The following is an 11,963-nucleotide window of genomic DNA, read 5'->3' as shown; positions in this document are numbered from 1 at the left end:
AAATTATAATCAGACAAGTCAATTTTGTCATTTTTTCGATACTTTGAGAATTGAGAAGGATTTTTTTCCATTTTTTGCTGTTTTTATTATAACCCAGCATTTTAACAGAACGTCTCATACTATTAATTTATTATCATTCTTTCCCTGTACTGTAATATAAATAGTCAGTAACATAGAAAAGTGTGATTATCAGTATTAAAGTTTTGTTTCTGGAACTAAGAAAAATTTGTTTTTTCTTTTTTAGGCATTTTTATTATGACTCAGCATTTTTTTTAGAAATAAAGTTACGAATGAAATTTATTTTATAGCAATTTTTTTTCTTCTAAAATTATGGCAATGAGAAAAATTTAAATTACGATTTTCAGCATAAGATTTTCATTTAAAAAATTAAGAACGTTTTTTCTAACTTTTTATTTTCTTTACATCAAAAAAAACTTTTTTCAGACGTTTTTATTATAACACAGTAATTTTTAAAAGCATTTCTGTTGACATAATTCTTTTCTCTTGACTTTTTCTGGTAATTGGAAAACTGAGATATTCAGCTTTAAAATTTTCTTTCAAAAATTGAGATTGATTTTTATGTTCTCTGTTTCGCTTTTCGACATTTTCAAAATCGTTCTTCATTGGCCTTACTTTTTAGAGTTAATTAATGAATACGTTTTTCCAGGAAATATTATTCTGGGCATTGAAATTTTAGTTTCAGTGTTGCTATGCTGCTAAAAGATTTTGCTATTTGGCCCCAAGTGTACGACGTTCAGTCGATTTTTCTTTTCTTTCTTTTTGCCGAATATTTGGTTTTTGACCAAATTACAATTCATTACCACATTCGACCAAATCATATTCGTTGCGAAAAAAATAACTAGGATTTACGATAAAATTGCACCGAAATACTGTATCAAAAAGTGATTATTTAATTGCGCGATTAACAATCAAGTGTCGTAATAACATCATAGTTTAACAGGATCGTCAAAATCATGTGGAAAAGTATAGAGATAATAGGGGAAAAAAATTACTTATATTTATTCTGAACTCAGCAAGAAAAAACCGTGTCAAATGCACGATTTAAAATCTGCATGTCGTATTAGAATTGGGTAAAAAAAAAAATTTATACTACAGAACGCATAGCAATAACTGTCGAAAAAAATTTTTGAAAAAAAGAAAGAATTGCAAAAAAAAAGATAAAAAATCACTTAGATTTAAGATAAATCGTCTCAAATAAAGTGCACCAAAAATCATTTATATTTACGATAAAATCGGCTTAAAGAAAGCGCGTTAAACGTACATTTGCTAAAGAATCTGTTAAAATTGATTGTGTCAAAACGTGATGACTTGAAAGTGCGATTAAAAATTGCCATTCCTTAAAAAAAATTTATTGTGTTTAGAAGCTCTCGCGGGCCGCACTTCAGTAGTCGAAGAGCCGCATTTGGCCCGCGGGCCACAGGTTGTGCACCCCTACGCTAAAGCAATATTATTACAGGGGGATGTAACGAATATTCGGCAGCATATTAATTGGAAAATTATTTTTGACAGCGGAATGCTTTGGGGTAATTTTAATAAAGAACAATCTAAAATTGTATTTTTTATGATACATTATTATAAAAAGTTTTTATTCATATTTAAGTTCTGAAACTCGTTAATTTAAAATAAAACTTGTTAATTAAAAAGTGTTTCTGATAGACATCTCTTTTAATGTTTTATGGATAATTTTTTCTCAGAAAATTTTAAATCACATATGTAATTTTAAATAGCGTTTTCAATGATGGTAGGAAGAGCTTAAAGATGAATTTTTTTCTAAGAAATTTGAATAACACAAACCTTTGAAGAAGCAGATTTTTTTCCCTCTTTTAGTTAATATAAAATAGTTTCTGTAATGGTGACAAATTTTCTGCAAACGATGTTCATGTGGTCGTATATATTATATGGGTTTGCCTATATCTTGGACTTGGGCACAAGGGTAACCTTCAAGGGTAAGTTCAAACTTATTTCTAGTTTACATGAAAATGTTGAGTGTTACAAAATTTATCACTCCAGTGTGTCATTCAAAATTGTTCAATCATATACTTATTGTATTTAAAACATGTAAATTATAAAAACTATGTGGAAATTGTAAAAAACAAACAATAAATCGTCATTATCATTGCCGAGATTCGCATTTGTATTTCAGATTTTATATCAAATACCGCATTTTTTGTATTCCTTGTGATTTAAAAGTCACATTATGATTCGTATTCAAGCGACTTAAAAATTATACATCGAAATTCACACTCACGCTATTTGAAAATAATACAGATTCATATTCACACGGCTCTAAAATCAAACAACCATATTAATATTCACGGGACTTTATAGTCAAACATCAAGATTCTTATTAACATGATAAATCAAATATTCTCAGTCACACAATTATAAAATCAAACATCAAGATTCGTACAGGGTATCTGCTACATTTTAGATTTTCCAATTCAAAACTTTCCATGACTAATTCCAAGAATTTTTCATGACTTAACAAAGTTACTATTTTCGTCGACAAAAACACAACGATAAAATGCATTATAAGAACATTAATTGAAATGATAGGTATACTCTGCATCTTCATATTTATTTATAGATTTTAAATTTAAAAAAACAGAGTAAAGAAAGAGTTGAAGCAATAAAATAAGAGAAAAAAATACAAAAGCAAATAATTTTTGTTTTCTTTTTTTCTGCAGAATTATATTCTAAAGATAATTTTCTTGTTCACTGGAAAGGAAAGAAATACTCCTGATTTTTCAGTTCTCATTTCGGAATATTAAAAAAATTTGCCAATGGCTGGCTTGCTTCAGTTAGAATTTTAAATTGATAAAATAAAAAATAACAAAATTTTGAAATCACAGGTTTAAAAGATAGTTAAGTTCGCTCTAGAAATGATGTTTTTCTCTCATTTTTTGATAGAACAACATAATTTTTAAAAACACGAAAAAAACATTTTATATTTTAATAAAATATGACTGTGAGTAGGGATTTTCAGAACACCATAAAATTTGGAGGGGGGGGGGTAATTTCCATTTTAAAAATTAGATTTTTCAGTGACCTAAATCCATGACTTTCCATGATTTTTTTTAAAAAAAATAGTTAAAATCATGACATTCCATGATTTCTAATGACTTTCCAGGTGCACAGATACCCCGTACGTATTAACACGACTAAAAAGCAAATATCTAAATTCGTATTCACAAGATTTTAAAATCAACATTAAGGTTTGTTTTATTGCGATTTTAAAATCAAACATCGAGATTCGTACTAATGCGATTTCAAAATCTAGCATGAGAGTCGTATCCATCAGATTATAAAATTAAATGTTAAGATTCATAAAATAACACATTGAGATTCATATTCACACAATTCAAATAAATAAATAGAATACTAACATCATTATTTTTATTAAAACTACGGATGTAATGAATATTCGGCCCTTTTGCCGAATATTTAGCAACTTATTATTGCCAAAATTATTTTCGGGTAAATATTAATAGATTTAATAAAGAAAAATCTAAAATTTTATTTTTCAATACATAGAAATAGTTTCTACGAGTTAAGTTCTTAAACTTGTTAATTTATGTTCGGAAACACACACAGAAAATCTAAATTTGAAAAACTGAAACTAGATTTCTTTATACTGAACTATGAGTTTTTTAATGCTGATTTTTTCTTTTTTAAATTATATTCAGACAAGTCAATTTCGTCCTTTTTAAAGCACTTATTCTTTTAAACATTGAGAACTTTTTTTTTTTTGTTTATTTTTCTGTTTCAACTACACTAAAGCATGTTAACAGAGCATTTCTAATAGACTTTATTTTTTATCGTCACTTTTTTCCTGTACAGTAAACTAGGTACTAACATAATATATTGTGATTCTCAACACAAAAGTTATAATTCAGAACTAAGAACAATTCTTTTTCTATTTCTCTCCTGATTTTTTTTTTAACTTTTCTTTTTATCAGTATTTTTATTATGACAGTAGTTTTTAAAAAGATTTTCTCATCAACATTATCTTTTCATGGTTACTTTTTTCTAAAAATATGGCAAGGTGAAAAATTTAAGTTAAAATTTTTCGCGTTAAATCTTCTATCGTTTAAAAATTAAGAAAGAATTTTGCTTTGATTTTTATCTAGCTTTTTATTTTTCTAAAAACCTATGTGTGTGTAGACGTTTTTATTATGAGGATGCATTTAAGAGGGTCTCTATTAGACTTTAATCTTCACTTTTTTCTAGAAAATACAGTAATAGGAAAACTGAAATGTCTAGTTTTGCAATTTTGTTCCAAAAATTAAGATTGATTGCGTATAATCTTTGTTTTTTATGGACGTTATTTCACTGTATTTTTAAGTGTTCTGACAGACCTTTTATTTCTTCTAATATTTTATGGATAGCTATTTTTTCCAGAAATTATAATTACAGTAGAGTCTCGAAAGTTCGAGTCTCTGAAGTCCAAGGTTCCGCTTAATTCGAGGTGCCAAATTTTCAGAAGAAAACGACTCTCCGTTATCAGAAGAAAAAAAATATCTCATAGTGAAGGTTCTGCAGCCTTAGAACTAGCCTTAAAATATGTAGAACAGCAAACTGAAGCCACCCCTGCAGATGTTTTGCTTTTGAAGCGTTGGCTGACTATCGCATCAACAAAGAGAAGTAATATACTGAAGCAACAAAAAATTGACAATTTTTTTAAATTGTAAAGAATCTTTTACGTCATTATACTAAAGAATAAAGGATTTTAAGGTAATATACTCATTTTATTTAATTTCATTTGTAGTTGTTAAAAATTTTCTACTTTTTCGGAAAATCCGAGTTTTCAGTAATCCGAGGTAGTGACAGCCCCAATTACCTTGGATTTTCGAGACTCTACTGTATTAGCATTAATTTTTTATTTTAAGAATTAAAAGGATACTTTTTCTATTTTTTTTCAACTTCACAATAGCCGTAAGACAGTAGTTTTTATCGTAAATATTTTTAAGCATCCTAAATAACTAATTATCTTTATTATCCTAAACATTACTATTAAAGTTTTTTTTCTCCCTTTCACAACATACCAATGCAGTTAAATTCTGATCATTTTTCAATAATGACTAAATTTATTTCTAGATAAAAAAAAATACTTATCAAGGATTTTTTTTCAAAAAAAGATATAGCTATTTAGCAAAAAAATTTGGTATTCAGCCATACTCTTAGGCAGAATATTTGGTATTCAGTCAAATCCCTATTCATAAAAACATTGATATCATTCTGTGGATTCTTCATACATACACTTTTTTTCTCACTCAAATTTAGATATTTTTTAAATTATTTGCAGTTTTTTTACACATAACATTTTTGGTTTTCTTTTTTTAGCTGTTCTGGTTTTTTACTGAACTCATCCCTGTGGTATGAATCAATATAGAGTTTGATAAAAATTAAACATAAAAATCTATATTTTTTAAACATCAAATTTCATCAAAATGAATTGGCAACAAAAGGCCACTTCACTAGTCTTAAGAGTTAATTGATACATGAAAAAAAATTTTAACTTACATTTTTTGTTTGCAATGTTTTTTTAATTTTATCTAAGACAAGATATAGGATTACTCAGAGCCCGAGACATACGTCAGATGAACTATATTACATGAATATCATTACTATTGGAGTGTATTATTACAGAAAAATTCACAGTACAGTATATATTAATTTTCACTACTAGACTTAATCTCTGTGTCATTTAAATGCTAGAAGTTCACCATACTAACTCAATTTGCATTTCGCTTACATCAACGAACGACCATTGCCTGAAACTCCAAGATGATTAAAATATAATTAAAAAAATAAAAACAAAATCTTAAACTAAATAAAAGTCATTAGTCACTTATTATTAACCTCACAAAGTAAAAGCACTGAACAGAAGTGGCTGACTATTGTAATTTGTTATACCTTATAATTTTTACACTTTTTATACTTAGTTAAAGAATCAAATATTTCTTTATAAGTCATACAAAAGTTATTAAAAATTTATCATAGGTTTTCAATTTTTTAATTAAAAAATTATGGATCAACAAACTTAGTGCTATCTACGTTTTTTTAGTTTAAAATCATGTGAAATACTTGCATTTTGAAGAAACTACATCCTGTTTTTAAGAAAGGATGAGAAATTCTCATCCATTTTTATTATTTTTTTTCAGAGATGAAAACCTTGTGACATCTTAACTCCAATTGAAATATAAACAAATAATTTTCAGGGGATATTTCCGTAGCGCGATCTGTTGCACCGACTACAATCGCCAATGCTTTTTTATATTTTAGTGCCTTGCTATTAAGATGCAAAATGAAGCATGTTTTCAGGAAAGGATGAGAAAATCTCATCCATTTTTTTTCAGTGATAAAAACCTTGTGACATCATAAAGCCTGCAATTGAAATATAAACAGTTAACTTTCTTGGGATATTTCCTTATTCCGAACTGTTGCACCGATTACAATCGCCAAGGCTCCAAATAGATTTTAATCTTGTAAATCTGTTTTTAAAAAAAACATGGAGATGGCTACAAGTTAAACCTTTCGAGTTGGTCTCTTTAGTTGATGTCTTTTTCTTTTAGTTTTACACGGGACACTGCCGGGAAATTGCCTAGACTTGATGATTATTCTGTTACAGTTTATGATGCGGAATTTTTCCCAATTTTCATACTGTGTTTCTATATACAGTTTAACTCATGAAGATATCAAGCAAGGAAAAACTATTTCCGTACTGGATTATTATGCGAGTTCAAGAATTGGCATCACACTGGACTTGATAAGAAATATTCAATAACTTTTGCCATTAGTTATACACAATTTCTAAAAATTATGATACACTTCGTCTTAGACACACTTTTGAAAAGATTGATGAGAAATATTGAATTAAAAGTAGCGCATCTAATAATTGCTCAATAGCATTGTTTTTCTAAGACATATTATGTAAACTATGCCTTTTATAAGAATTTCAGAACATAAAAAAAGACATTACTAAATTTTATATGCCATCACATTGCCATAATAGCCACACACACATTGCAATACTAACCCTAGTTTTATTTGTCATAACAGTATCACCATATATTAAGAATAATATTAATAATTATGTCTTTTATTTAAATTTGGAAAAATTTCAAAAATTTTTTAAAAGCAATCAAATCTGAAGTTGCCTATATAAGCTTCAAATAATACCAAAAGAATTTAGAGTCAATTTGGCTAATTACAGTACTCAATTTGTTCCTAGTCCAACTATATATATCTTTATTTGATAAGTGTGAAAACAAAATAAATAGGGAAGAGAATCAGTAGAAAAGCAAAAATCAAACAATAATTATTAAACAACGATCTACTTTTTATTCATATGACTAACAAATAGCGTCGTTTGATTTTACAAGCAGCTTACATTTATGTATAATAAAATTTTATACTGAACAAGCATAATGTTTAAGTTAGAATCTGTATAAAATTAAAAAAGAAGAGATTGCAATGTACATTAAAGAGCTTTAAACAGTAAACATAAAATCTTAATCAGTAAATAGTCGGCAAGAGACCGAGACTTACAGGAATGGAAGACTCTAATGTCATAATTTAAATTTTAAAACAAAGTAATTTGTGGTCAACGCATTCGGCATCAATTTATGATATATTTTTTAGTAAGATCGAACATTGAGCTCAGAAAAAAAAACTTACTTTTCAAGATTAAGGGATCAAAATTTGAATTCTCTTCAACAAACTTCAAATGTCGATTTTTTTCTTAAAAAAAAGAAAACAAAAAATCCTATACAGTTGAGTTGTCTGACAATTTCCATCACATTTAAACTTAAACTTAGGACTAAATTTCACTGCATCAAACTATTACGCAGAGCTGTTAATGCTTAATTATCATTCTTACTGCATGCAAAGAATTTTGAGATGAAATTTCAGAGAAGCAAAGCGAGAACCTGATTAGCTAGTTTTTCACGGAGCACGATATTTCACCAATCAGGACGTCTATACTCGCAGCCTTCAAACATGAGGAGGAAGCACGCTACAAATAGCGAAACTACTGCAGTTGCTACTTTTTCATGTAGTTTATAGTGTAATGTGCTACTTTTTCTTTTTTAAAAGAAAAAAAGTAGTATAATGAGTAGTGCGATACGAGAAAAAACAGTAATTCGTTGTGATTCCTTTCACACATTGATACAAATCTCCCCTCATGCTGAGTAATAAGAAGAAATACGTTTTACTAATATTTAAGCTAGACATTACGAATACTAGCTAATTTATCAGTTAAACCCACTCTTTAAATGTGAATGTACACTAAAAAAATTGATGTTATTTCAACGGAATTATTCTCTTTGTTAATTTCGATAAACTTTATTTCAGTAAATAAAAAAGTAAAAAACTACTTACAAAATTTCAATTATTTAATGATTTCCTAGCTGATTATTCGCTGTCGATTTCTTAATGATTGTTCATGTTCAAATAAGCCAATTTTTTTATTCAAAATCGTTTTCAACATGGGTGTTTCCAACAAAATTCGTCTCCTAAAAGTCGTGAATTAGTGACTGCATTTCTAAAGTTTGTAGTCACTACCAGGGACTAATACAGGGGATAAGAACTTCTCACTTTTCCAGGGGGGTTTTAAAAAGCAACACGCTATTAGCAGAACGCNCCAGGGACTAATATAGGGGATAAGGACATTTAACTTTCCCGGGGGGGTTTTAGAAAAGCAACACGCTTTTGACAGACCGGTTTTACGCACAAAAAGTGGCGTTCGCGTCGTCGTAGTGATTATTTTCTGACATCTCCGCCGTACCTTTGCATTGCGCGTAATCAGTGTTGATCATTAAAAAGCAATTTAATTTAAATTCTAAAACTTTTTCATTTCCGTAAACCAGTATATTATTTTGTATATTGCTTAAAGATGTCTATTCATTACTCATAATTTATTTGTTTGTTTATTGAAGTTTTAAAACCAGAGATCATTCAGATTACGAGCAATTATATTAAGTTTCGGTTCTGTTTAATTTCAGTATTTTCAAATGATGTAAATTTCTGTTCCAACAGACCATGTGCCATCGGCCGGAATAGGGGGTAATCTGAAGGGGCAAAGTTTGGCGCGAATACGGTGGGTGGTGTAGGTCTTTCCAAATAGCAAATCATTTTTCATGCAAAATAGACGTTTATTGTCTCTTGGCTTCAGTTCGCATGGAACCCAACTTCCTTATCTTTGGAACATTCCCAACGATTTTAAGCGATGTGAAATTGCTTGCTAGTCACTTGTAATGTAAGAGCAAGTTCTTTTTGCGTTTGGGACGAATCTTCTTCTAATAATTCTTCCAATTCCTTGACTTCGTACAATTTCGGACTTCCACTGCGTTCCTTTTCTTCCACGTCATATTCCCCGTTTTTAAGAGTTCTGAAACCACTCACAACAACTTCCCTCACTTAAAGCATCCTCACCATATGCTTCTCCAGTCATTCGATGCGCCTCAGCTGCAGATTTCTTAAAATTAAAAAAATTAATCAAAAGTTCCCGCAAATGTAGCTTATTTGGCACAAAACGTGACATTTTTACGCGAAATAAATTATGTAATGCTTACGAAATAACTAATACACCAGTCAATTTCTCCATAACTTTCTGGAACTTATTTGTACACCCAATATATATAAATATCAAAATCTGCCAAATCATTTCTTTTTATCCGCAAATAACTGTCTACTCTGCTAATGAATTGCAAATAATCAAATGCTCTTACTCTAACAAAGAAGAAAGATAAGGATAAAATAACTTATAATTTATGTAAATATTAAAGCATTGCTGCCTTTAAATATGTGTTTTTTTTTCTTATTTTGTTTTAGAAAACAATCATATTTTGAGATACACGTAACGGGAAACCATGAAAATTTCTTTCAGATTGCTTGATATTTAAAGAATTCCAGCTAAATTCTCAGTAATCTGAAAGAATTTTTTTTTTTTAATGAATCATTTTAACTCAACCCAAAATTCAAAGTAGCTCACAATTTAAGTATTGGAGTAAAACTATATTTATGAAAGTTACAAAAATAAATTAGTTTAATGAAGATAAAATTGAAATTAAAATTATCAGGTTTTGAGTTGCACGTAAAAGAATTTTTTTTTTTTTCAGATTGCTTTTACCTTTATTGGATTCCAGCTAAATGCTCATTATCTCATAAATTATTTTTTAAAAATCAGTCTTTCTTTTTATGATTCTTGATAGATGGCCAGCATCTTTGTGAGTATAACGAATCGCTCTTCGTATTATTAACTCAAAAATCGAAATGACACGCAATTTAAGTATCGGAGTACAATCATATTTATGAAAGTTATAAGAATAACTTCCTTAAACGAATATTAAATTAAAGTTATCACATTTTGCGTCACACGCAAGGAAAAATGACGGAAATGTTTTTCAGATTTCTTGGCGGTAATGGAATTCCAGCTAAATGTTCATTATTATCTCAAAGAAATTATTTTTTATAAGCATCCATTTTTATATTATTATTATACTTGATGAATATGGTATCATATTTCGGAATATAACGAAAAGCTCTTCTTATTAACTCGCAGCTCGCAATTTAAGAATCGAAGTACAATTATATATATTTATGAAAGCTCTAAACATAACCTATTTTAATTGAGATAAAATTAAAATTATGAAATTTTGCTTTACTCGCTAAGGAAAACCATGAAAACGTTTTCCAGATTGCTTTTGCCGGTAATAGGATTCCAGCTAAATGTTCATTATATCAAATAATTTATTTTTTAATAATCGATCATTTTTTTTATCATCCTTGATAGATGGACTATCATCTGTGTTTTCATCTTCGGATCATCCTCAGGGATGATTCGAAGACATGTGACAGTAATTTTGATCCTCTGTAAAAGGTATATTGATCCTCTGTAAAGTAATTGTAGTTAACTGCAAAAATAATGTCATTTTTCCGACCACTGACCGAATTCTACTCTTTTGCTTGTAATTGCGTAAGACGCACGTGCAACTGCTTAGAAACTAGCTTAAAAACAAGACTAGCTTCTTGCGCCGCACACTGCATTGACGTGTGATTGCATACGCGAATCATACGCAGTGAGAATTCTCCATTTTTTAGGGCCAATCATACATTACGCAAAAAATTACCTTAATGAAATTTGGTATTACGGACGAGAGCTTGATTGGTGAAATATGTTAACCAGTATAAAGTTCACCAATCAGGTTTGCTTTCTCATCTCCAAATTCGCACATGCGATTTTTTTTCCCATACAGTATGAATGGCCCTTTCAATTTTGAGCACAACTATATCTTTTACTCAAGATCGATAAGACTCGGTTCCCAGCAGATCTCCGAAGTCAAGCATCACTAGCTGCGATCAGTGCGCTGGGGTGTGACCACTTGGATCAGTCTACTTAGGGACCGAGGGTGTGTGGTATTGGTCCAACTGATCTACCGTAAAGTGCTCGACTTCGTGTGCAGGTCGTCGGGCTACCGAAGCGGGGGTGCCATCCCCTCTGCAGAGGATCAAAATTGTAATGGCATGTCTTTGTCTTCGGATCATCCTCAGGGATATTTCCTAGATCGTCGCCAAGAGCCCATTGTGCAGCTCTAGTGCGACGTATACGAACTACAACAACTATAGTCAATTGTTTATTTTCTGACTTAGCTAAGATAACTGTTGATCAAGTTTATAGCAAGGATGTAAATATTTTGTTCAAAAAGGCCTAATTTTTGCTCTTAATATAAACAAAAACCGGTTCTGAGCTTGCCAAAAGGTTTTCCCTTTCTCAAGCGTACATTGGCGATAGGAATGGGCTACATTGGCGTAGAGCAGAAATCTGGACTTACGGCAACATTCCGCATGCTGTCAACAATAGCTTGTGGAGAGCCAAGGAAGAAGGAAGTACGTTAGTTTCTGTCTTGATTTTCAAGTAGATTAAAATCTTTTAAGTTAAG

At 29.8% G+C, this 11,963-nt stretch overlaps 1 protein-coding gene across 2 annotated transcripts in view; it reads right to left on the bottom strand.

Annotated features, from left to right (window-relative positions):
- Positions 1-7,837, bottom strand: part of LOC107453324 (DBIRD complex subunit ZNF326) — a 42,378-nt gene extending 34,541 nt beyond the window's left edge. Inside the window, exon 1 of one of the 2 annotated variants that reach the window (XM_071177501.1) lies at positions 7,702-7,837. Coding sequence is in view for 1 of the 2 variants with exons in the window: in XM_071177500.1 (XP_071033601.1) it covers positions 7,573-7,596 (24 nt within the window). In the remaining variant the exon portion in view is untranslated. Of the gene's footprint in view, positions 1-7,572; positions 7,612-7,701 lie in introns of those variants that run through there. The other variant, XM_071177500.1, reaches the window with a different exon arrangement.
- Positions 7,838-11,963: the final 4,126 nt, after the last annotated feature.

The sequence above is a fragment of the Parasteatoda tepidariorum genome, chromosome 2, assembly GCF_043381705.1.
Source record: "Parasteatoda tepidariorum isolate YZ-2023 chromosome 2, CAS_Ptep_4.0, whole genome shotgun sequence".
NCBI lineage: Eukaryota > Metazoa > Arthropoda > Arachnida > Araneae > Theridiidae > Parasteatoda > Parasteatoda tepidariorum.
The sequence above is the reverse complement of the archived record's forward strand: the minus strand, read 5'-3'. Positions and strand labels throughout refer to the sequence as shown.